The following is a 26,252-nucleotide window of genomic DNA, read 5'->3' on the forward strand; positions in this document are numbered from 1 at the left end:
GGACGCGCGCCGAGCTTCCCCCCCCCCCCCCCCCGGTGAGGCCCCGCCGCGCTGCGGCCCTGTGGGCAGCGGGCATCCCTCGGCAGCCGAGGGTGGTCTCAGCGCACGCCCTGAGGCCTTGTCTGGCGGAGGGGGGCCAGGAGAAGGTGTGTGTGCTTCACCTGCTTATCTTTGAGCCGGGTGAGCTGCGGGGCTCGCTTCGGCCCCAGCAGTGCCAGCCCTCTGTGGGGAGCCACCGGTGTTGGAAGTCTCGCTGCTGGGCACGGCTCCCCAGCCGTGTACCCGGGTCTCACTAGGCTGGGGGAACACAGCTGCGGTGGGGAGTTGTTGGATCAGGGTGTCCTGTTTGCCTACAGGCCTTTCAGATGAGCCTGCTTGGGCTGGGAGTTGGTTCCCTGTTTCTTCCAGTCAAGCTGTTCACAAAAACTGAGCAGAGCTGGAGGAAGCCAAGGAGCTGTCAGGCAGCGCAGGAGAGAGCTAGAAGGGTCGGACTCTGCGCCACGTCTCACTGCCAGGATCTTCTGAGAATGTCTCTGGTGTGCCTGATGGCAAGGATGGCCCTCATCTTGGGATGCAGAGCCCCTGTGGTTGATGCAGTGCCTCCTTTGTGTCCTGGAGGAAGGGTACTGCTTAGGGGGACTCGGGTGTCACTTCGCTGAAAAGGGAATTTGTGTATACGGAGGGTGTAGATGACAGTCATCATCTGCATGTCTCTCGAGGTTCCCTTGTGCAACAGGCATGGTAGCCTTTAGCTGGCATTTGGGGATAGCCTATTTAATCTGGGTTCCTCTAGGGAAAACTGGGTGCTGTGCCAATCCTGGTATGTGATCCTGTTAATAGGTGCCTCTTCCCATCCCCATTCCCTCCTCATTTGTCAGCATTTGCATTGCCAGCTAACTTTAGACTGACCTTTTTATGGACTACTCTCTGGTGTCCATAGAGGAAGGAGCTGCTTATCCTCTTGTCAGTAAGCATGTCTCTGGGACTAGCTCGCTCTGTGAAGTGTTTCAAGGAAGCTGACTTTTTTTAATCAAGCAAACATTTGATACAAACTGATAAATGGTTTTAATGCATACAGCTTGGTACTGATTCTTGATGGACAGTCGGCAGCGTGCATGGTCATGAGGCCCTGTGATAGTTTGTCCTGTGGGGTGATGGGTGCACCTGCACCTCTGACATGATAGGAACATTGAGACAGCAGTTCATTTGTCTGAAGTCAGTGGTGAAATTACCTATGTGGTTTGGACACCAGCTTGGTGGGGCTCTAACCACAAATCAGTCATTCCTAGGTCATAGGTTCTTATAATCTTTTTTTTACTCTTACTGTCTGATAGAGATCCTTGTGGCCTACTGCTTTTTTTCGTGGTCCATTGGGAAGTTTGGCCTTTGTTTACAAAACACTGTTGGGTGTTTTGATCACAGTATGCGTGTGCTCCTTTTCCTAGAGCAGTATCTCCTTGCCCAAGGCAGAGAGCTCTTTGGCTTTGGATGGCCCTATGGCCCCAGGTCTGTTCTCTCAGGTTAGTGCTGTTCAAGTGGGCATCATGTTAATCAAAGTGCTTCAGGAGCCGCTTTTTTCCATTTTGGTAAACAGATAGTGTTTAATGGATCGAGGGCTTTGATTTTAATGAAGATGGTGGCCAGCAAGCTCTACTACCAGCCATGAGGATCCTCAGTGTAACTCTCTCTGTAAGCCACACCTTTTGAAGGTGTCTATAGTGCTAACTTGCCAAGTTCTCTTATCTTTGTCTCGTGTGTGTCATGGTTCAAAACTAAGTCTTCATCCTGACTTTCATGTTATGGCCAGGACCCCACTAGGTGTCAACTTCAAGGATGAGAAGGTAGTAGAGAAGTGCAGCTATTCTCACGTGACGTGGAGACTTCATTTATGAGTTAAAGCAACGTATTCTGAAACAATTAGTTTGGTCATAAATGTAAGTTTGTTTTTTTTTTTTCCCCCCCAATTTATTTTTTGCCAAGATAAGAGTCCGTACAGGGGAAAAAAGGTTTCTTAACTGATAGCCAGGAACAGCTGAAACATCCCAGAATATCTTTTGCAGATATTTTTCTTGCAAAGATACCTTTTGCAATCAATTCCACTTAAGTCAGGCAGTCTCTCAAGTGTGTTTACAGCTATCAGAAGAAACAAAACCAAAAACTGAGAGGAAATAATAGGAAGCAGCAGCTGATAAGATTTTTTTTTTTTCTTAGAGAATGTAACATGGGTTATATTTTTAGTCAAGCTATACACTTGATAGAAGAGTAAATGTAGTTTCTGTGCCAGGAAACTACGAGAGCTTACTTCTAACACCACAGCATGACATTATTTAGCAAAAGTCCTTCCATAACTTACCCAGCCCAGTTAATTGTATCATAATTTGCTTTTATAAATTTTTTGTAGATACCATTCCCAGTTTCCAGACATGCTTACCAACATAATATGATGGTATGTCAATGTTGTCTTTGCTTTAGAACTATAAGCTGTGTGGTGGTGGTGTGTGTGTTGTTTTAAAAAAACAAAACAAAAATCCCCAACAACTTACCTTTCCAAGCTGATTTGGATATCCAGCTCCTCTTAAAGTCAAGAACTTTCATCTGAACCCAGGCTGCTCAGATTCATAAAGGATGAAAATTAGCAGGTCAAGCCACTCCAAACATGTTAAGTGTCTTCCCAGGTTCCTCATATATGGCCTCATTAAGCAAATGGGAACTCTCCCAATGGTGCCAGTATAAAAAAAAATGTAAAAGCAGCAGAGTCCAAACCAAAAGGAGATCTATTTCTGCCATTTAGGACATCATTCTTCCTCTTTCCCCAGTCTACACAGCATTTAGGCCAAGTGCAGGCCTTGATGAAGTTAGTTTTTGACCTGTCTCACAGACAAAGAAGCCTGAAGGGCAAGTTGCCTGTCTGAAGTCCTAAAGCAAGTGGCCACCTTGACAGCCAGTCCTTTAGCATCCTCCTTCCCTGTCGCTGTAGCAATTAACTCATTTGTGTCTCTCCACAGGCGTCAGCTTGCAGATGGACCCATGGGCGCTGCGTTGATCAGTGTTGCTGTCACAATAGCCCTAACAAGGGGGAGAACTCCAGTGCTCTGGACGGGGGATTTTCACAGAACAGGGAACTGCACTTCCTCAGGGAGAGGGAAATCCAAAGCCTCTGATTTGCAGAGGGGGAGCAGAAGCTCCAAAAAGTTGCTGGCCTCTAGTCAAACACAGGCTCTTAGCCACGGTTGGAGAAATGAAGCCTACAAGCCCCAGCTCAGTGCAGTTGAAGTGTATGACACTGGCACAGGTTTGCTTGTGGCATAGGCACCTCCTAGATGCCATTGGTCAGGCTTCCCTGGCCCAAGGAGCAGCGAGCTCTGTTGCAGGACTGCTGGAGGAGAAAGCAGCTCTGTGTTGCCACTGAGAGAAACCCTGGTACAGAAACCATTGAGGTTCAGAGGAGCATAGGCCTTCCAAGAACAGCTTGGGTCTCAAAGCTCATCCCCTGCCTCCCCAGATGCAGCAAGCACTCTTTAAAATCCTACAGCGAAGCGACCAGAAATCTTTGTGTTCTGTATTCCCTGTCCAAGTGTGGGATCCTCCTGGTCCCTTCGTGTGAAGGTGATTTATTACCTGAACCAAAAGTTTGTCTCACATCCCTACCCGGGAATGTGTATCCAGAAGTCTGTACCTCTTAGAGACCCTGGCTGGCTCTTGGGCATGACAGCTCCAGACAGCAGTGACTTTCACAAGCTCATCCCTTAATCCTAGTGTGACCTGAAGGTGGTCACACAAATAGGGCACAAGCAGCTCCTCATGCAGTTCTGAAAACCTTTCCTATATTTTGCTATAATTTTCTTCTTGTTGCAAGCCATTTATTTTTCTGCACAATTCTTTTAACTGGTATCTCAGTTGAAAGCTGCTTTGAATTTCAATTCACAATTACTTAGCTTCTTTCACACCAACATAGCACCTTTGCTTTAAGCTTGTACGTGGCATTCTGCCGGCTTCAAGTGCACAGTAGCTGCTATGGCAAGAAAATGCAATGAAAGTGAGTAAGTTTACCTTATGGTATGTGTGGAGAGACTTAATTGAATTAAAAACACTACCAGAAAAATCTACAGTTTGACTAGCAGGCAGCAAGCAAGATCAGTGAAGTTCAGTTTATGCTCAAAGACCAAATTTATCCAGAACTTTGAGTTTTTAAATGGAGCAGAACAGACAAAATTCAGAGATGTTTAGTAGGATCCAGCAATAACTCTACTATACAGAAATTGTAATGCTTTGTAAAACATTAGAATATAGACTAAAAAGGGAATAGAAGATTTCAATTTTACAGTAAGGCATTTAGTATTAACTCTTTTTGTGCAGTTTAAGATAATCTGATTGTTTTCGTCCTGTTTTCTGAATTTAGAAACATTTGGAAGAGCTTTAGTGAATTACACTGTGAGAAAGGGAAATAAAACCAGTTTACCTTCTTAGTTTTAAAGGGTAAACTGAACAATATATTGATGCAACTTGATTCTGAAATAATTAAATTTCCCCACTATTTTACTAGTATTTCAAAGTCTGTTTTTCTGCTAAGTGCTCCCCCACCTCCCAGTTCCAGTTTTATTTCAAGAACCAGCAAAAAAGCCCTTAGACTTAAACTCTGCATGAGGCACAAACGTACAGCACATGCAACGCTCCGCTTATATCCCAGGCTGGCTTGTCAGCAGAGGGAACTCGGGGATAGCATCCTATGGGGACTAAATTTTCATATGTGATTTCAGCCTGCCATTGAATGCTCAGTAAATCCACTGTTTTTCTTACATGCAGAAGGGAAGGACTAACGGATACCCCTTCAGCGTGAAACATGCTGTAGCTGAGCAGCAAGGACAGACCTGCCCGTGACCTACAAGAACCTCCAGTCTTGCCTGAGCAGGACAGTGCCTCTGCTCTGCTCCCTTCCTGCCATCTGCTGCTACACTCTGGAGAAGCCAGATCACAGAAGGACCAGAGCAGGACACCTGGCATGTGCTTATACAGCTGGAAGGGGAAGGAAGTCCTGGCCATGCCCTGCTGCTGGCTGTAAGGCTCACCCAAATCAGCTGCAGCAGGGCAGGATGAGAACTGAAGCTTTAGTAGCACTCAGTGCATTTGGCTGGGGGGTCCTGTACCACCAGGAAACTGTCCTGGAGACTCGCCCTACCTACATGCAAAAAATGAGAGAAAATGCGTAATATCCCCCGTTAGTCAAGTCCTCTGCTCCAAGTGACACTAGGACAGATTTTTAGGCTGCTTTTAGTGCTTTCTGACAGAGGAGGGAGCTGTCAGCTCACCATTGAACTGCTCAGCAAGCAGAGATGCCCGCCTGGGAGCTGGTTAAGCTGTCTGGGTGGCCCACCGAAGGAAGATGTTAAGCCTGACTCGCAGGAGGTGGATGTTAACCTGACAGTGCTTAAATCTTTTGCTTTAAGTGCATGTATGGGGTGTTTTGTGTCCCTATACAATGAAAACCACAGTAACTAGTCTGCAGGGACAGTGGGAGCAGCAGGCCTGAGAAGCTGCTTGGAGGTGGAACATTTGGCAGTGGGGTCTTGCACTTTTTGTTGCTGTAGCAATGCCCCACTCCGTTGCACCCAGAGCCCCCGGAAAACTGCAGCCTGTGCAACTCCTTTCTGCTAACGGCTAGAGGCAGAGCACCCTCCTCTGTGTCCAAGCGATGCAAGCAGCCCTTTTATCTGGGATACCTGCCAGGCAGCAGAAACAGGCAAGGAAAAAGCTAGGTTAAACTGGTCTGAGGTTGACTCAAGCCAACGTGGACTGGTCTGAAGTGGAATAACAACCTGATCCCATCTGCCATTTCTCCTTGTACAACGCGTCAGTAGCCTTCCTGCCTCAGCCAGTAGCAGTGTGACAAAGTATGGCTTAATTACAACCCTGAAATAAAAAGCATTTCTTCATTAGATGTTGCTTTACGGCTGCATCAATCATCTTTTGTCCAGCTGCTCATGGCGGAGCTCCAAGTGGGCTGAATCGTGCTGGTTTGGCAGGTATGTGGGGGGGTGGTGGTGTGAGTGCGCAGCTGGGCAGAATGGGGCTCTGAGTCAGAACCTCCTGGTGACGTTGCTAGGTTCAATTTGCCACAAAGGTCTTTTTCTACTTCATACTGGAGCTGTCTTTATGCAGTCTTTCTGCCTTGAGAAATATGGCTCAGACCCAATTCTTGCGAGTCATATGCATTCATTCATTAGCCATTGGAAAAAGGCAAGTAAGAAAAAGTGGTGGCTGTGTTACATGTTTGTGGACTGGTTTCCACCACCCTTGTCTTCTGACAGCAGTTAGGTGACAAAGATTGAAAGTCAAGGCAGCCTGTCTTCCCACCCAGGATATTGTGCTTTATTTCTCCAGCCATGGAGATAATCCCTATGTCAGATGACTTCATTTTAAATTGTAGTGAGACCCCAAACTGATGATTTAGGAGCACGCACTGTCTTTGTTGTGGTTCTGATTTTGGTGTGTTGCTTTGTGCCCAAGAAAGATGAATTGTTACTTGGCTAAGGCTAAATGAGGAGGTAACACCAAATGCCATATGAAACGGAATCTCTTTTCAGCCCCAGTCAGTCCTCCAAATCCTGTTCATCTTTCCCCAAGTTACTGGTGCTAGAGATCAGGAGCCTTTCCTTCACCTCAGTCGATGCACCAGCATCAGCTTAGTGCTAATGGTTCTGAGCTGGTCTGAATAAATGGTAGATCTTGTGTGTCTTGTACAGCGGTGACTGACGCACATCAGCTCACTTGATCACTTATTCCAGGAAAATAACACTCAAATTTGCCAGAGAACTGTCCCTGACACACTGAAATATTTGTGAATGCAAAGCTTTTGCAACTCAGAATGGCAATTTCTGGAAGTTTTCCTCTAAAATTGTTCATATTGAAGTGTGGGGATTGTACAAAGAGCCTTGCTAGACTCTTCAATTTGAGAAGAGTTTAAAACTGATCACTGAGACCAACAGGAGCCTTTGTTCCAGGCAACTCATCTCAGACTAACGTAGAGTTGCACAAAAACCTCCCTAAGCAAAATCAAGGCATACACTTGGAACTTAATCTCTCCATTTCATGTTGAGTTTTTTTGAATAATATTTTAGCTTCAGTAACTCAGGAAAGGGCCGTATCTATCTGGAAATAATGTCTTTTCCCAGTGACGGACTTAATGCAATCCTTTTATGTTCTCCCCTTTTTTTTTTTTTCTTGTTTTTGGACAAGAGGCAAAAGGTGCAGGAGCAAATACTGCAGAGGCATAAGACTTCCCCTCTCCTATGGGAGGAGCAAAGGTTTCGTAGTTAAATGGGCTTGCTTTTAGACTTCTGAGTTTTGGCACAAGTCCCTGTGGGATGTGTGTCACTGGCCCTCCCCAGCCTCTGCACAGTGTTGCATTTCTTCACAAAAATAGGACCTTTGCTGGTACTGGAATAAACAGAGAAAAACGCAGAGGATGTGCTCAGGGCAAGGGGAGCAAACTGGATGTCACGTGTGTGGTGAATGGCTCTGAGTTAACTGCTACCACTGTGTACCTCTATCATTTCAATATGCTTAGTAAGACCATATCCCAGGGCTGAAGACCCTCCTGCGCTCTCAAAACTTCAGAGGGACTCTGTAAGGCTAGCTCGGACGTGGCCAGACTGACCCCTCAATGGCAGCAAGGACCAGTTAAATCTCAGAACCACCTCATGAACTTCTGAAATCTTGGGAAATTGATTTACCTGCAAAAGCCAAGACAAAATATGCAACATTGAGCCAAAATATAATTTTGTTATTTGGAGATTCACCTCAACTAAATTTCTGACTTCACAGAGGAGAGCAGCAGTTTCTGAAAATAGCCTGGTCAGAAAAGCTGCCAACTTTCAGCAGAAAATGTGCTTTAGCAGTTTACTTGCTTTCTGCTTGATTGGTCCCTTATGCTTGGGGTTTTTTGCACTCAAGTGTCACAGAATACTTGTGACAACCCATGACACGTTTGTCCACCATTGCTCCTCTCTCTTTTCTCTGGGCTGCATCTCAGTCCTTACCCTTTTCTGGCTTTGTCTATTGAGACTGCACAAAACCCCAGCAATTCTGAGCCGTGATCTGTACCCTAGGCAGATTTTTTCCAGCAGTCACCAAAATGGGTGGAATTCTCTCCATATTCCTTAGATACCTGTGCCTGAGTTAGTTGTCTAGATTCCTAGTGTAGAAAGGCAGAGATGAAACTGAGGCATGTCTACCTTAGCCTAAAATAGGAATAGGTGCCTACAGAGAATTTTGGCCTAGAGGAGCCTTTGTGACTGAACTGGAACCAATGCAGCTGCACCATAACCTACATCCATGGTCTACCTAAAACTCATTGAGTTAATGCCAGTCCCAGCTCATGCAGCTAGATGGGAAGTAGCTTGTTTGAGCGCTGCTGTTACTGGTCTCATCCCTGAAGAGCGCAGGTATCTTGTGTGGAGGTCTCCAGTTCAGAATTACAGACTGGCTGAGGTCAGAAGGGACCTCTGGACGTCGTCTTGTCCAACCCCCCTGCTCCAGCAGGGTCACCCAGAGCTGATTTTCCAGGACCGTCTCCAGATGGCTTTTGAATATCTCCGAGGATGAAGACTCCGCAACCTCCCTGGGCAGCCCGTGCCAGTGCTTGGTCACCCTCACAGTAAAAAAGTGCTTCTTGATGTTCAGAGGGAACCTCCTGTGTCTCAGTTTGTGCCCATTGCCCCTTGTCCTGTCACTGGGTACCACTGAAAAGAACCTGGCTCCATCCTCTTTGCACCCTCCCTTCACGTATTAATATACATCGGTAAGATCTCCCTGAGCCTTCTCCAGTCTGAACAGTCCCAGCTCTCTCAGCCTCTCCTCATAGAAGACATGCTCCAGTCCCTTAATGACCTTAGTAGCCCTTCACCGCATGTCTCTCTTGTACTGGGGAGCCCAGAACTGGACCCAGCACTCCAGGTGTGGCCTCACCAGTGCTGAGTCAAGGGGAAGGATCACCTCCCTCAACCCACTGGCAATGCATTGCGTAAAGTAGAGCTGGGACCAACATCAGCTGTGTCTGGAGGGGCTCAGACTCCCCATCAAACGGCTGTCGCTTAAGAGCGAGCCAGAGAAATTGTACGCGTGTGCTTTTACCCACTGGAAATGAAGGCACTGAGATTGAGCCTGACCAAGCCAAGGCAGGAAGGAGGGTGAAGCTGTATTATGCAGAGGAGGGCTATGTAATTTCTAGTGGTCATTGCTGTTCTGGTTCAGTGCAAGGGTTTCTCACATGTTATCCTCTCTTCCACAGCAGCAATAAAAAGTGCAATAAAAAGACAAGAACACTGCAACGCTTTGTTGTGGCACTCTCTTCTGTCTCCTCCCCCATGCTGGTGGTAGTGCTCGGCACTCAAAATTCAGATGCGGATCACATTTGGCATTATAGCCGAATAAACTATAGGATTAAAAATATTCCAGGATCTGCCTGTAAATGGTTTTCCTTCTCGCTGTGGCATACTTGGCATCACTGGGGATGGGATTTGCACTTCTGTGCTCTGTTGCTGCAAAGTTAAGCCTATGTCAGTGTTAGCAGTTCAAGCTGTCTCGTCGAGGGAAGGAGAAGAGCAGCCACAGGAGCCAGTTCAGGCCTCCTGAAGAAATCAGGTCAGCTGAGACAAGCTCTTCTATGGGGGCACTCGCAAACATGCTTGTCGAGCAGAGCTGCAGCAGTGGGCTTAGATGCAGTCCAGTTTGAACCGAAGCTATCATTGCAATGGGAGCGGTGCACCCTGCTCTGCTTGCAGGTGGCCTGGCCTGACCTGGTTGTAAACTGAGAGGAACCAGATTGGGCTTAAAACTTGAAGGTTTGAGTGCAGCGGGAAACGTTTCCACCACCTCTGCAAGTCAATAACTGGGGAGAAGTGCACTCGTGGTGGGTGGTAGTGCACTGGTAGGCAGTGACACTTGTAGGAGGGAAGGGGGGTCATGTTGAGGTGGAATAATGTCAGAAATCACCTGTGTTTAATAGCTTTTATTATGAATGGTGCGTCCACTACAACATGAGGTAGTAGGAAAAGAAAGGGAAATATGAGAGTACAAATAATCAGGGCTTCTGAAAGTCCTTTTGGAAGAGCTCCCCCTCAGATTTACAGCAGCTCCCCGCAGATGTTCTTTAGTTGGAAGAGGCTTGTGAAGTATTTTTTCAAGACAGTGTTTTGCCAGGAAGGAGATGAAAATCTTAAAACAAAAATGTCTTTCAGCTTTAAATTTGGAGTTGTCATTGCAATGTAATTCTTTACACAGCTGCCAGAGAGGTTTTTTAAAGCACTATTTACACGTGTGCATTAAAAACAGGAGCACAACATGGCTATAAGAAATTCATTTTCTGGTTGTGAAGCTAGCAATTAAGGTTGGGACAAATGTTCATGTTTGTTGTTCCTTCTGCAGTCACTCTTGTAAAACTAAAGGTGAACCATTGACATGAAAGCTCTGTTGCTGTCATTACCGCTGGGCTGCTTTGCTTTGTGGAACATCAGCTCCTCTCTGGTTAGAGTGCAATTGTGTAAGGCTCTTAAAATCCTGTTGAAATCCCTGAAGCCTGTTAGGGGATCCCTCATTAAAAATTCTGGATGACAGTCTAAAGTGTCACTCGCTGTAGAAAATGAGCTTGTTGACAAGACTGCATCAAACCCAGCGCTTTTTGCAAGCACAGTTTGCAAACCCAGAGAGACAGAGGGTAGCGTGTTCATGCTTTCCTTCTTGTTTCTGTCTGGATGGAAAATGGAAGAACACTCTGGGTAAAATATCTCATGTTTTCAGCAAGAAAAACATCTAAACTTAATCCAGACTTCATGTACAAGAGAGGAGGTTAAAAAAAAAGACAGAAAAGCCTGGTTTGTAGGTGTGTATTCTTCTGCAGCTCAAAGACAATATAAGATCACCCTCAGGATGAAGAAGGAAGTACACGATTGCCACTAAGACAATGAAAGTTGAAGGCATGCTACAGGAGGAGAAATTAAGAGAATATTTCAATGCAAATGTCCCTATAAAATACATTTTTCACCAGGAAAAGGTGTGTATAGCCCCATTATTCATGTGTGTGTGATACACTGCAGTAGGAGGTACAAATATTCACAGCGCAGGTAAAGGGAGATACTCCTCTCTGGACCGAACACAAACATCTGTGAGAAGCATTGCTACTGATTTGAGGAGAACAGAACGTGGCTGCAGAGAAGAGATCCCTTCTGAGCACCGGCCCCTGCCTGGCATCACGGGAGAAATTTGACCAGACCTGTTTGGCCATGAGTTTAAGTTGTGCACCCTAGTTCCAAACGACTGGAGCTATAAACAGTTTAAAATGATTTTCAGGGGAGTTCAAAGATGAATAATGCATCCCTCCAGACTCGTAACTGATCTTTTATTCACAGAAAATCAAAGCGATGTACAAATGTGATTGCTGGCCTTGGGGAGGGGAGTCTGAATGGCTGCTTATCATTCACAGTAGCTACCAGAGGTGATGTGACATCTGAAAGGAAGAGATGAAAGCTCCATCACAATTTGTTAAATAAAATCCACCTTAGTATCTTGCTAAATAGCTGATAATCAGAGGTGCAGAATTCTAATCTGCTGTTCAGTGCTTCGATAGCAAAAGGAGGAGCTCATAGGCTACAACTTACAAAAGTTTTTCTTCCATAACTTCATGAAAGTCTGCCTGTAGTATCCATGGAAATTCCCCGTGACAGAAGTCAGGATTAAGACAAAGGGCCTGGCAAAATACCTTGAGTAATCTAATTCTATGCATTCCTATTCTAAAATATTAAGTCAAAATGGAATAGGTGTAGAAAAGGGGAATGGAGAGTGATTTGTAAGAACACAGATTTTTTTTTATTTATTTATCCCAGCAAAATGAAAGCCGTAATGAGATGTTTCCCCCTAAAGTAATAAAACTCACCAGAGACTGAAGTCAATATACACACAAGAAAAGACAGGCAGACACTAGTTCTAAATAAAAGTGGATTGGGAACCTCCTACCGACCCCCATCTGTCCAAAGGAAGTGTTTGGAAAAGCTATTTACAGGAGCAAGGAGCCTGGTTATCTTAAAGGTAGCACATGGTAAATTCATTGAGAAATCATAGGATGCCATGCATCAGACTGGAAAGGACCGGTCCCCAAACTGGAAATTCCTCCTTTTCCTGCCGCTGTAAGTCTTTGCTGCTCAAGACACCATGCAGGCATTACTGAGTGTTTTGTCCGTCACTGCAGTCCATTCTGTTTGGTTTGGTGGCTTGAGTTTTGATTTAGTGAGTGGATCCTACCCCGTCCAGGTTTGTATGGTTCAGGACTGGGATCTGAACACAAGATGAGAATCTAAACTCAACCCTTCTGGTTTCAGAAGGCAGGAGGTAGGGAAGGTTACGTGCCTGCCTGAAAAGTTTATTCCATAACTTAAAAACTTTGCATTTAATTACAAGACCATTTTTGCTAATAGATCCAGGAGGAAAATAGTTTGCTATTTAGCATTTGTGGCCTAAATAGACAGTTAACCATAAGACTAATTTGCATATTTCTTAACACTTTTAAGTTTGTCTGAAAAGACATAAATGCCTTTTCTTTTCTTACTCTGTAACACTGTGAATTTTGAATTCCTGTCATGAGAAAGAAACGTAGAAGAATGCAGTGGGAAATGAATTTAAATCTGAGGGCAAAACAATGGATCAATAGTTAATCCTTCAGTGTATCTCCTCTTTTGCATTAGCAGAGGCACCAAAAGGTGAAAGGCTGAAGTGCCGCCGGGCTCCTCACGCTGTTTGCCTTTCACACGCGTGGCTCTCGCAGGATGCCAGGACGTGTGTGTTTGCGTGTATGAGCCCTTCCTAGTCTCCTATTGAGGTTTTCCCATCAACAGCAGTTTCATTACAACAAATGAATAATATTTTAGACAATTTATCCATCGGTACAAGAAGCTCCACAGTGGCAAATATTAAAAGTTTATGGTGCCGATGGTGGGTGATGAGAAAGGGGAAGCTGTTATGCGGAGGGGTAAACCTGTGCTGTCCTGTGTAGCCTTTGGGGATGATTTCCAGAGGACCTCCTGCTCCCGGCACCCTAACCCTGCCAGTGACACTAACCCTGTGCTTCAGGAGGCCAGCGGCCGAAACCTTCCTGGCTTAAATACTGAGCCACAGCCTGGTCCTGGCTCGCTGGACCGAGCAGCACTCGAATAGCCCTTTGTGCCCTCACTGCACAGCCCAGTCCTGCCCCCTGCCCTGCTGAGCTCTGCCAGCGCAGCCCCTGCCCTCCGCAGTGTCTTTCCTCTGGAGAAGACTTCTCCAGTTCCCGGCGTGGGGTGGATTGGGCAGGCGATAAAAACGGGGAAGGTTTCCGAGTGGGTCCTAGCAGCATGGGCGGGTGGCAGGGCAGTGGGAGGAGATACTCTGACAGCAGAATGGCTGGAGCGGGGACACGCAGGTCCTGGGACGTGGCGCCTGCCTCGTGGGGCAGGCGTGGGCCAAACTGCACGTCACGATGTGTGGGTGTGTGGGACCACCGCGCCATTTGGTCATGCATCTTGCTCTGAGGAATGTAGCTTTGGGCTTCTTTGTGAAACAGCCTCTGGCCTGCGGCTCTGCCTCTGCAGGCAGCCTCCTGCCCACCAGGTGAGCATTTCCCATGTGCCTGTGCTGCCTTCCTTCCAGTTATTCCCACAACTGCCTGTCTCCCCTGTTTGTAAGGGACCAAGTGCTGGTCTTGGTTCATCAATGATAATGCAGAGTTGCCATGTTACGGGCAGCCAGGAAGGACTTTGGAGTGGAGCCCATCTGTGTCGGTGCTGATGGAAATTCCCCAGAGCTGCACGCTCTGTTCTGGCCTCTTGCCTGCCCCTCTAGGGAGGGTATTTCCATGCTGAGTTAGTCAGAGTTGTTTGTGTTTTGCCACGTTCCCAAGGCGATAAGCATCCTTACCACATCTATTTGCTTACCGGGCATCCAAAGTGAACATGAAGCTCAGCCCACCTTCTCCAACAGATAAAGACACCCAGGGCAACTCAGAGAGGAAGGACAACGGCACATCTTGCTGGGTCACAGGAGCAGGGGATGGAGGGTCCAGCAGGTGAGAGCAGAACTGGGAAGCCAGGGTCTGGGCCACAGGCTGAGCCAAGTGCCCCAGGTACGACGTGCCTTGCTGAGACGATGTGAAGCATTGGGAGAGTGCGGTGCGGTGACCACCCTGTTGAGCACCATCGCCGACTGCTGCTGCTGGGATGAAGCTGGAGTCCCTCCATACAGTGGCTAAGTGGATGGAGGAATGTTGCCTGGGGCCTGGCAGGTGGGACTGTGCAAGGCTAGCTTGCCTACATTTGCTCCTGCTCACAACCCACCTCCATTTCTGTCTGCTGCTCAAAGAGAATTTAAATGAGAAAGGGCTGATCTGTGTACCCCATCAGAGACGCGTGGGGCCCAGCACGGCCCAAACAGGTCTGCTGAGACCAAGTGTCTGCCATAACCGGACACCCAGGACCCCCGCTGGAGAGCTGGCCCGGCTGGCTGACACCGTCAGAGGCCAGCGGTGGGTGTGCGACGTGGCTGAGCAGTGCTGAGCAGGTGAGGATAACTGGGGAGCCCGCCAGAGAGCACGTTTTACATCCTTCTGCCTCGGCTCTTCTCGATGTACTGTTTCAGAGTGAAGGCATGAAGCTGTTAAATGAGACCCAAATTTTAGCATTTTCTGTTGTAATGGGAAAACATATGTGTTAAGTATTAAATGTGTGCTAAGTTAAATAACTCCAAGGCTGGAGGAAAGAGAAGTGTCTGATGGCCAGAGCTGGCAGTTAAAGGGCTTTTGAGTTCTGTTCCTCTTCCTGCCAGTGATTCACTGCATGGCTCCAGGCGAGACACGTAACCAAGCTGAAATATTTTCTTCCAGCTGCAAAAGAGCTGTAACACCAAATACAAGGAGGGCCTCTGAGGTTTAACTAATTGCAGTTTATAGAAAGCCTTGAGATCCTCGCTAGGAAGCTGCTGGAGAAAGGCAAGTATTACAGTATTTCAAACTACTGTTCATAAATGAGCTCTTTGGCTTCACATCGGTGAAAAGCAGTGCCCGGAACTGCCTCTGCAAACAGCCCCGACGAAGGGGGTTGGGACGTATGGGAAACGGATGTGAAACCACAGCAGGAGAGACAGCAGCAAACTCCACTGCTTCTTGTTGCTGCATCTGGAGGAGGCTCGGGTGGGCCAGTTGTTGGGTGTACCAGCAGACAGCAAACTTTCCCTGCTAAGAGCGTTGAATAGGCTGGAGAAAGCTTGGTGTAAAGAGAGAGGTGTGAAGGTTGCTTTTATACAGGGGGAAGAAAAAGAGGATGGGAATTACGTCTGGGCCCTTCTAGCATGTCTCTTTTGAAGGAGGAGCAGGAGGTGGGGAAGACTGCTTGCTCCTCTCAGGTACGGTGCTTGGTCCCGTTCCTTGAAAGGGGAATTCCCATTCTTGAAAAGAAACGGGGACCTGAGGAGTTGTCTGAGACGCGGCAAAGGCTGCGGCTGAGCACCGGCGCTCCATGGTGCTGCGTGCTCTGCGGGGGAGCCGCAAGACGGGGCCCAAAGGTATCATGAGGTGGGAGCGGGCTGCGAAGCTGCCTTGTGACAGAAGTTGTCCGAGCAGATCAGAGCTTGGGGTGGTGAGGGGCGTGCAAGATGATGGTGCTCCTGACCAGCTCCTGCGCTGGCTGAAGCTTTGTGGGTCTTCAGCAACTAGTTAATGCGGTTCCCCTCTGGGTGATAAAGCCCACCTGATAGAAAAGAAAGCGGTCAGCCTCCTGGCTGCTGGTGGGGAGTGCCCCACGCCTGCACTGGGCTGAGGGAAGGACAAACAAGCCGAGAACATCTGGCCAAAGCCCCCAAACCCCTGAATGAAACAAACATCTAACTCCTTCTGAACTCTCCTGGTGCTCCCCCTTGTTGGTTAGTGCTGTCCATGTCTGCCGAGCTATAGGGCTGGTTTTCCTTCCAGCTGGGCAGTGGGAAAGCTCGAACACAGGCAGAAGCCAAGCTGTTTCTGCCAGGTTGCAACAGCCCCAGCAATGGGCCTGCAGGAACCTGCAAGCGGCTGCTCAAAACCCTCCCTGGGTTTGGTGCGAAGGGCCAGGTCGCTGAAGAGCAGCTCTGCTCACTTGCCCGACCGGCCAGGCCTTGTGGTCGGGGCCATGACGCACGGCCGGTGCGTCCTCTAGCATCGTGGCACCTGTTTGTCCAGCGCCCGAGGGAAGGAGCCCATTAAGTGGAAGCTCCGGCTGTTACGGAGCCCGAAGCTCAGGGGTCATTCAGCTGGGACGCGTGCCGAGCTGCCGCAGCCCTAGCACAGGGGAAGCTGGAGGACACATCATCGTCGTTTATCTTTCACGCCCAGCAGTATCTTGCACAGAGAGCTGGCTGTGAGGGCAGAGCCGTCCTCACCACAGGGGCTCGGGGGCCGGGGGCGAGCTGGCTCGCAGGCCTGCAGGCCCTGCACCCACAGCCCTCCTGCGTGGCACAGCGAGGGGCTCCGGGGCTGTGGGCCGCAGGGTTGGGGATGCCGCGTGGCAGGGAGGCCCTGGGAAGGGCCGGGAGGCAGCCGGGAGCTGTGCCGGGCCCCGCCGGGCCCCGCCGCACCGCCCGGGAGGGACGCGGCCGCCAGATCCCCCTCGGTGGGGATGGGCGCTGCTGCCGCCCGCCCGCCAGGGGGCGCTCTCCTCGGCAGGGCGCTCCCGCTTCCGCTGCCCCAGCAAGGGAGAGCGAACCGCTGGGGGCGGCCCTGTCCCCGCCGGAAGCTCCGCCCCCTCCCCTCCGCCAGTGGCACGGCCCAGCGCCCCGCCCCGCCCCGCCCCGCCCGCCGGCCCCGCCCCTCCCCCGGCGTCCGCGCGCGCGACCCGTGCTTCCCCCCCCCCGCGCGCAGCCGCCGCGTGCCGGAGCCGGGGCGGGCCCGGCGGCCCCGCGCGAGCGGGGCGGGGCGGGGCGAGGGAGGCGCCGGGATCGCTCCGGCCCGGCCGTCACCGGCGAGCCCCGGGTGAGGAGAGCAGGGGGGCGCTCGGATCCCTGCGGCCGTCACCGGGGCGGGGCGGGGGGGGTCTCTGCGGGGGAGCGGCGGGGCCGGGCAGGCCAGCGCCGCTCCGCTCCGGTTCCCCCCCCCCCGCCAGGCCGCGGCCTGCTTGGAGCCGGGGGGGCGCCGGCCGGGCCCGGCGGCGGCTCGGCGGGTCCCTCACCGCTCCGGCGGCCAGGCCGGTGGCGGGGGTTGCAGCCTGTGCCGGTGCTGAGCGCGCTGCCCGCCGCCTGCCTGCCGCCAGGCAGGGCCGAGAGCGGCGCCTCCTGGCAGGCAGGCCGGGTGCCGCCCGCCGCGGGCACTTGTTGGGGCCGCTCGGGTCAAAGCCTCCCCTCCGCCCGGGCACGGGCACCGGGTGGGGCACGGCCTCCTGGCCGGGCAGGGGCCGGGCGAGCTCCGTTCCCGCTGCCCGTGAGGAGGGCAGGTGGGAAACCGCCCGTGCCTGCCGCTGGCGGTGAACGAGCCACGGAAACCGGGAAGAAGAGCCAAAAATACCCTCTTCTCCTCTGGGGCCGGCCGTCTTCAGGGCCCTCGGGCTGCGTGTTGGACTGGCAGCTCACGGAGATTCACCAAAACCATGATTTAAAGTAATAAATCTGTGTTGGTTATAGGGAGGAGGCGAGGCGCTGCTGGGAATCGGGACGGACGTATAGCTCCAGCCAAGCTATAGGTCCAGGAGTGCTCCACTGCGAGGTCACCCAGGAGCAGCACTGGCTACAGCTCGGGTGTCCTGGGGGAGCTGGGGGACAGCCTGGGGTGGGACACACCAGCAGAGGCGGCTGCAGGATGTTGTCCTCCACCATTCCTTTCTAATTCCTGTGTTTCTCGGTGCCCGTGCGTTCAGCCGCAGAGTTTTGGGAAGAAACCTCAGCCCGCGGGGTTCTGCAGGAGAAGGCGCCCCTCGGGACGCCCCTCCTCTGGGGAGCAGGTCCGAGGCGACTGGGCGCCTTCCGGGTGCTCTGCCATGACTGATTTTCTTTTGGCCTCGTGAGTTTGAAAGGAAGCAATGACATTTATTTTTTCCTGCTGCAGCGTGGCGGATCCCGCACCCCTGTGGATCAGATGTCGTGAACCGTTTCTGGGCTGAGCTGGTTTTTCAGGTGAGTAGGGCTGTGGTGTGAGACGGTGCCCAGCCTGGCGCTGCCGCAGCACCGAGAGCACAGCCAGCGGTGCCGGCTCTGCAGGGCTTGGTTTTGCTGTACCCCTGCTCGCTGGGGTCGAGCAGAGCGGAGCCACCCGTGGTTCCTACTAGGATGTGGCTTTTCTCTTGCTGTAAAGCTGAGCAAGCAGCAGCCGCCGTGAACGACTTTTTTTTGGACAAGGTGTGTTTATAACACGAAGGTGAAGGTGAATTGTTTTCTTCAACCTTCACTTTCAAACCTAGCTCCTGTGAAAGTCACAGGGGAGTGTTGCAGCCAGTCCTTGTGACCGGAGCTGTGTTTCAAGGGAGAAAAAAACGCAAACAACTCTTCTGCAATGGTTTGGGTTGCAACTCCCCAGAGCGGTTGCGCTTGGTGGGTGAAAACGAGCAGGAGGCGTTCATCAGGCTGCTGCGTCCTGCAGTCAGCGCGAGAGAGAAAAGACACCAAACAAAACAGGAAGCCTTGGTTGGGGTTATAAAAACTCTTTTAGGTTAAAAAAAGCCATCTAAAAGGAAAGCCAGTAATTCATTGCACCTGAGTGTGTTGGGGATGCTTTTTCTAGCTGGGTCTTCAGCTTCCTCTGAGCCTCTCTGCGTGCTTGGATCTGGATGCAGGGCTCAGCTCTGAACCAGTGTGGTCCTTGTTTGGGTTGTTAAACACTTGGGCTTCTAGATTTCTTGACAAAGGGGCTGCCCTGATCACAACGTTGCATCTGGTATCTATAAATGATAAATTATTTGATTATGGTCCCCTGATCCTTAGCCCAGTGCTGTGTATCTGTTGATCCGTTGGGTGATGCGGGCTCCTGGGGTGGTTTTTGGTCTCTCCTGGGTGCAAGGCTGGACCTGAGCGGTGTGGCTCGTTCTGGGGAGATGGGGACAGTGCCTCTCCATCCCCCTTCCATAACCACCTCATTCCCAAGAGGTGCTGAAGCAGTATAATTTGTACCTGGTGACCAATTGGAACAGGCTGATGCAACGTGGGACTAATATACAGGAGGTTTCTGGGGGTTTCCACTGTCTTTAAGCTTCACGCATAAGAGCAATTGGAAGTGGGTGTGTTTTGCTGCAAATAAATAGCTTTAGAGAGCGATTGCTTGTCTGAGTGCTAGCTTAACTCCCCTGCTTTTTCTTCTCTCCTCTTGTCACTAGTGCATCAGGAAGCATGGAGCACCAAGCGTCCATCATGTCTGACTGGGTGCTGCTTGGGCTGATTGCGGTGCTGGTTGTGCTGCTGCTGCTGACCGTCTTCGGTTTCGTTGTCTACTCGGGGCTCTTCACGGAGGTGGTTGTGAGTGCTGGCTCCCCGCCTGTCGGCAGCATCACGCTGGCCTACAAGTTCAGGGTAGGCGCGTATGGTGAATCCGGGCAGCTTTTCACGGACGGCTGCAGCATCTCTTCGAAGCTCTGCTCCATCGGCGTCTACTACGACAACCCTCACACGGTAAGGTGTGCCCAGTGGGGCCGGCAAGCTCTCGTGATCAGCACCCAGTTCCCAGCTCGGGATGCTCCCTGACTGTATTTCAGGCAGTTGCAGCTCATCCTCTGTAGATGAGCGCTGGGGTTTACAAGGTCTCCCAGATCTGCAGAGGATGATCTGTGGGGAAAGGCACCTGAAAGCAGATGGTTTCTTGGATAACCCCAACTGGAAGGCATTGGGTGAGCAAAGCTTGCTATCTTCTGATCGCTCCTGCTGAGCAAGTTATCAGCAGGATAATGGATCTGGTTATGGAGCAGAGGCAAATGTTTGTGACCCCAAGGTGAGGCATTCCTTGGCAGATCTCCTGGCTGCAGGAAGTGCAGCCAAGGCTCCTTCTGGACTTGCAGCTCTGTGGTTGAAAGCAGATGGTCTCTTCATCTTGCTCTGTCCTCATCCATACTCCTTCTCTTGTTTCGAGTGCTCTCATGTGTTTCTGAGCTTCCCTGTAGTCCTTTGATCCCCTGAGAGTTCTTACTGAAACCTCAGGTGATGCGTGCTGAGGGCTCCTGTCTGATGAAACAGTTACTCCATGATGCTCTTCAGGCTGAGGGGTGAGCGGAAAGTGCAGTGCCCGATGGCTGCCAGCCAGAACTAAGTACTCCGGCGGGTACGGTCCAGGACAAGGAGCAAACAAAAGTGCATCAGAACTTGCTGGGGGGTGAGGAGCCTGGCTGCTGATGCTAGGTGGCACTGGGGTCTCCAAATGACGGCATGTGGCCATTTGTCCGCAGCAGACAGCCTGGCTCCCCAGTAATTCTGCAGTAGCTAGTGTGACCGTGGAGGAATGCCCTTGGGGGGGAGGGACGGCAGAGTGGCCAGCAGCTGTGCATGTGTGCTTGGGCACGTGTGCTGGGGGCTGGCGCGGGGCACAGTGCTTGGGCTGATAGCTCTTGCCCAGTGCTTCTGCTCTGGGGGTGACTGGTCCTGTTTTAGGAACCCTGGTTTGTCGCTTGCAAGATGGTGCTCCCCAGGGATGGACCTGCTTAGAGGGAACTTGTCCATGAAAACATAGTGCTGAGCGGACTGTGACAGGAAGATATCAGAGGCGAGAGAGCACTGAGCTTGACTCTGCTCAGTGGAGCCTGGTGTGCTCAGCCACCTTGTATCTTTGTATCCTGTGATGAGCTGACTGATCTTTACCTTCCAGTTTTTGCTTCTGGATCATGGGAGGCAGAGAAGAGACACTCTGCAGTGCCTCTTCCTGGCCTGGGAAGGAGGGTGGCGAGGAGGACTTCCCCCTCCGGGATGAGCCGGGCAGAGGCAGGGTTCGACTAGACACGCTTGGACACATTTGTCCCCAAGAAGTGTCATGTTTGGAGTGGGTGAGGGATGGGAGCCATGGGGAGTGCCTAGTGTGCTAGGGCACATGTGGTCAGAGTGGTCAAATCTCCCGCCACTAATTTGTGTCCTTGTCCTTGTGTTGAGGTTGTCACCTGGAGTTGAGAACCCCAGTGCTGCTGCTTCTTCCCCCAGCATCTCTGGGGGCGGAGCGGGGCAGTGGATGCTGTTGAAAGGGCTCAGCGTCCATGCTTGGTGCTGCCATGCTCTGGGGACGTGATGTGGACATGCCTGTGGTTGCCCTGCAGACCTTCTGCTTGGGCGCTGTGTCTTGCCTCTCTGTTTGCCGAAAGCTTGTACTGCTGAGGCCCGCAGATACTGATAAGGATATTTGTGGTGACTTCTGCCGCGGCCGGCACGGGGAGTGCTTTCCCTGGCAGCACCAGGCGAGGCTGGGAAGGAGCAGCTCCTGCATGACCCTGGAAAGTTGGGCTGTCTGTGCAGGATGAAGCTGCCTTCTCTTTCTGGTCCTGTCTCTTTTCTCCTCTTCCTGCATCTGTTGCATCTCTGCCCTCACCCTGCAGCTGGAGCAAGCAGTGGGGCTGCAGAACTTGTCTCAGGTCTCCAGTGGCCATCCAGGGTTTTGGAAGCTGGCTGTTTCTCCTTTCGCGGTTGGGTCTCTCAGGAGGGGAAGACATTCTCTACCAGCATGGCTGAATGGCGTCTGATGGCCAAGGAGGCCCCATCTTGGTGTTGATGGCTGGGGGAGGTTTCTCTGGATTCAGGCCTCAGCTGGTGGAGACAGCTCTTGGACTGTTGTGGTCAAGGCACACTGGGACCTCTGCCTGGTGGCGCAGCTGGTGCCCAGTCTGGACTGGAGCATGCTACTGGATCTGGAGGCCTTCTTTCCACCCCCTGCTGAGGGTTCTGTACTCGCTTGCCCGTGGACTGGCCACTGATCCGGTGTGGGTTGTGAGTGCCTTCAGCTGGTGTGCGAGCCCAGGGGAGCTCCTTGCACGGGGCAGGATACTGTGGGGAGCTACAGTCCATGGTGGGGCCTTCACGAAGGATGATAGTGAGTTTGTGTGGGTCTCTAGATGTTTTGGAGGGTGTGTGGCCCCAAGTCTGTGGGTCAGGCTGGGAGATCCTGGTGGTGATGCTGGGCAGGGGAACTGCCTCCCTCTTGGAGCCTGCTGGACAGGTGGTGCTCAGGAGGGGCAGAACAAAAGCTCTGGGCACTGCACGTGTGGAGCAAGCCTGGAGGGTGCTGGAAGCTCTTGGGGACCAGCAGAGCCTATAATGCATCTCTGCAACCAAGCGTCCCAAGCTCTGGAGGCCATGTGGTTGGCTCTTGTGACGGGAACCTAACCTGCCCTCAAAGGCTTGGCAGGCAGCCCCACAGACCTTGCCCTTCTCTGGAAGGGCTCCCTTTGCTCATGTCTTTGGGCAGATGACGTCAGCCTGAGTCTCCTGCCTCCGTGGGTGCTATGGTGGCTGGGACACAGAGGGGCCATGCAGGACATAGCTGTGGTGCCTGGGGCTCTGCACGGTGGCAAGAGCCTCCTCTCGCCTGACACCCATGAGCACACCATCAGACCTGGGTCTGCTGGAGCAGCCGGGGTGCTGGTGGGACCTTCCATGGGCTGATCAGTGGCTCCTGAATTGGCTCCTGCAGAGATCCGCATCTCACTGACGGGCAGGCCAGGCCAGGCAGGGTGCTGGGAGTGAGAATGTCCTTGGGCAGGATGGGCAGAAGGCTGCCTTGCCTCCGGGCAGGTGAAGAAGGGGTCAGTTTTGGGTGGGTCGCTTGGCCGGGGGCTGCAATGCTCGTGCCTGGTGTGCTGGCTCAGGTGCTGAGCACCCCAGCGTCCTGTGGGGTGCCCCTGTGTGCTCATACCCACTGTAGCCGTGATGGCATGGGAGATGGTGTGCGCTGCTGGCTCCTTGTTCCTGGAGGTCCAGCGGGGTGGGATCGGTCACCCAGGCTGCCTTTCCCCTGGGAGGAAGAGATGACCTCCTCCTCTTCCTCCATGTCCTCAGTGCTCTCCTGACCTCGGTGAAGCACCCTCTGGCAGAGGCTGGTCCGCCCGGAGCTGGCCACCCACCGCGGATGTTGACTTGTCACCAAAAATAGACCTTTTGTCATCAGGCAGCAGAACATGCTCGCTGCCCGCTGTGCCCCGCAGTGTCTCTGGCTGAGCGCCGGTGGGCTCTGGCCAGGCAGCCGCCTCGAGCCCAGCTCTCGGCTGCTGGCTCCTGGGGGGTTTGGTGCCCCCGGCACTGTGGCAGGAAGGGGCTGATGACCAGCAGGTGCCGGTGCGGCATTTGCTGTGCTGGCAGACTCGTGGCCAAAGGAGGTTCTTGCGAGGAGAGAGGACAGGGATGCCAGAGCTGGAGAGCAGCGGCTGTGTGCCAGCTCTCGGCCAGGAGTGGGGCTGGGGACAGCCCCGTGGCCTGGAGCTTGTGGGCTGCCTCAGGGTCATGCTGGGCCTTGGGGCGGCCGCCGTCACCGGCATCCCCAGGGCTCCCTGCTGGCTCCTGGCTCTCCGGTGTTCACACAAGAATGCTCCCTGAGTGCTGCCGAATCCCTGCCAGCAACGTTTTATGTGTTTTAATGGACAAGATTAATATTAATTTGCACTTTTTTTTCTTTTTCCTTTTTATTTAATATTTAGCAGCCCAGAGGACTTCTCCCTTCTTCTCCCACCTCTGGCAGGAACAAAAATAACTTCTCAGCAAGGACTGGATGTGGCAGGCGGGTTTGTGCTCAGCTCCAGCCAAGCGCTTCTGCTCACATTTAGCTGTAGGCACGTGCTAGGACCTTTTGCCTGCAGTCCACACGTTTGCATGCTCAGTGACCAGCCTGTGCCCAAGCGTTGGATGGATGAGGCCAAAATGCTTTCTGAATGCAGGAATAGGTTTTGCTCCCATAGGCAAAGCTGTAGACGAATAGGTTAACTAATCATTTCTAAAACTTCTCTGTCAAGGCGCTTGAGGGAGCAGAGGCTTTGATCAGCACCTGGCCACCCCAAAAGGATGAATTTGTTAGGGAAAGGCTGGTTTTAACCAGGGTATTTCCTTCCCTCCCTTGAGACGGGCTTTGCCAGGCAGGGGAGGAGGCAAATCTGCCTTGCTGCTGCCCTGGAGAAAGCACCTGCGGGGCTGCATGCTACAAAAAAGAAAGTTAAAAGGAGAAGGGAGGAAGCAAACATGCCTGGCCCGAGTGGTGCTGCCCGCTCTGGCAGCTCGGGTCCTTCTGTCGGTTGCTCTGGGTCTGGGGGTGAACTGTCTTTGCTCAGGATGTAAATGGAGATTGTGTGTTTAAAGGAATTTTATCTAGATTTCCCTTATCTCCTTGCTTCATCTGGGCCTTTGCCCATGGATGCCTTTTACTGCTGCCTCTTGCTGTCTTTGGGGTGGATCTGCTCCTTCCGTGCCCCAAAGCAGTGATGCTCGGCACAGCCCTGTCTGCAGCTCCCTCTTGCAGCACAGGAGGGCAAGAGCGAGCCGTCAGGCACGCCAGTCCCCAGCCTGATGGCTGCTGCGGCTTCTGACAGTCTGTTTTCTTCCTTCCTATTTACATCTGCTTGTGTTTCCCCTCCGGGATGGTCATGCCGTGCAACATTAAAGGGTGTTTAAGGGAAAGGGAGGGCAAGGAGTGCGGTGTGGGGTAGTTACGCTGCAGGAGGAGACGTTGCTGAGCTTTTGCACAGGCAAACTTAGGGATGAGATTGGGGAGCACAGAGCGGAGATCCCCTTGGGGGGCATATGGGGGTGGGAAGTGGTAACATGCTGGCCTTATGTGCACCCTCGCTCTGCCTCCCATCATCCCCGTGACAGCTTTGTGATGCCAGTGCCTGCGGGATGTCCGTCTGTCTTGCTGCCGCTGTTGGGCGTCCTGGCAGGTCCTGGTGAGTTTTTCCGCCTTGTGTGGTGGGAGTTTGGAGACTTTGGTTCTCCAGCCCTCACCGGAAGAGGTTGGCAGAAGGTGGCCAGACTTGTCCATCTGCTGCTTCTGGTTGCTGGCTGCCACATTGTCTCGCTACCCAGCAGGCTTGAGAGCAGGTGGCTGGGAAGCACAAACACTCAGATGGTGCCCCCTTCTTTGGTGCCCCCTTCCTTGGTGCCCCCTGTACCTCTTATTCTTCCTGGGCTCCTTTTTTAGGCCACTGTGCCCTGGGGGAAGGAACCTTGTCTCTGCCTGCTGGCTCCTTCTTCGAGCATCTCTTTGGGGGCGGAAAGGACAGCAGCTCTGCTGGGGACAAAGGCTGGAGTTAAAGGAGGGAGCTGGGCTCCAATCTCAGTGGTAGGAAGGCACATTCTGCCCTTAGGTGGTATCAGGGGGGAGTTGCTGGGCTCTCCTGCCCCCTGCCATGTTCCTGCCTAGTGCCGTGGGTAAACGTGAACTCAAGCGGTGGGATTTTGTTAAAAACCAGAAATGAAAGCCACAACCTGGGTCAGATTTGGCGTGGAGATGGCCGGAGTCCTGTGGGCCATCACTGTGCTGGGAGCAGAGCCTTGAGCACCCCCCTTGCTGGGCTGGGAGCCCTGCGGCCTCCTGTCTTAACGGGAGGCGTCCCCAAATCTGGAAAGAGAGCATGGTTTATGTTGTTGGGATCCAGGGTGGAAGGGGATATGTTTCTCTTCGTGTTGCTACAAACAGCTTGGTGACTGCATGCAAGTCTTACGTGCCTCAGTTTTCCCACCCCTAAAACTGCGCCGGACTGAGTGTGCCTGCTTAGGAGGGACCCAGCAGCCTCTGGATTTCTCTCCGGCTTGCTGCTGGTGGCCCGTGCTGGTGGGTTGTGTGCCCAGGCAGCTGCTGGGGGCAGGCACCCCTGTAGGGCGACCTCCTTGGGGGTGGGATGGAGGCAAGCTGGGCAGGTTGTAGTCACATCTCTTTTTAGCCCCCCCTGGAGTCGCAGGGATGTCCTGCAGATGGGGACAGCGGTGAGCACGTCTCAACAGTCAGGTCTCTGATGGGGGTTCAGGAGAGACACTTTCTGCAGTGGCTGTCATCCGGGGTGGGTTTGGGTGAGCAGCCCGGTGGGGTTTAGTTCTTCTCTGCTGCAAATCCCTCTGCCCTCCAAGGAGGGGGGCAGTACCTTTCCCACTGGGCTGTGAGCTTAGGCTGGGAGGAGCATGGACAGTTCAGGCCTGGATCAGGCTTGGTTAGGAGCGGGCACCTGGTTTGGTGTGCCCGATCATGCTGGGCCATTGCATTTACCCTGGTTCATGGTGGTTTCCTGCCTCCATGCTCAGCAGGTTGAGGTTTTGGCCAGCCTTAAGCCTCTCTCTTCTTCTGA

At 52.2% G+C, this 26,252-nt stretch overlaps 1 protein-coding gene and 1 long non-coding RNA gene across 4 annotated transcripts in view; both read left to right on the forward strand.

Annotated features, from left to right (window-relative positions):
• Positions 1-83: 83 nt before the first annotated feature.
• Positions 84-5,913, forward strand: LOC127021737 (uncharacterized). The gene is made up of 3 exons (XR_007767256.1): positions 84-146; positions 2,402-2,446; positions 3,006-5,913. It is a non-coding gene; the product is annotated as an uncharacterized LOC127021737 (long non-coding RNA).
• Positions 5,914-16,975: 11,062 nt separating this feature from the next.
• Positions 16,976-26,252, forward strand: part of TEX264 (testis expressed 264, ER-phagy receptor) — a 44,092-nt gene continuing 34,815 nt past the window's right edge. The window contains exons 1-3 of one of the 3 annotated variants that reach the window (XM_050904935.1): positions 16,976-17,014; positions 18,080-18,147; positions 19,341-19,632. In XM_050904935.1, coding sequence (XP_050760892.1) covers positions 19,354-19,632 — 279 coding nt within the window. In that variant the 5' untranslated portion in view covers positions 16,976-17,014; positions 18,080-18,147; positions 19,341-19,353. Of the gene's footprint in view, positions 17,015-17,524; positions 17,635-18,059; positions 18,148-19,340; positions 19,633-26,252 lie in introns of those variants that run through there. The other 2 variants (XM_050904937.1, XM_050904936.1) reach the window with 2 other exon arrangements.

Source organism: Gymnogyps californianus, chromosome 13 (assembly GCF_018139145.2).
Source record: "Gymnogyps californianus isolate 813 chromosome 13, ASM1813914v2, whole genome shotgun sequence".
NCBI lineage: Eukaryota > Metazoa > Chordata > Aves > Accipitriformes > Cathartidae > Gymnogyps > Gymnogyps californianus.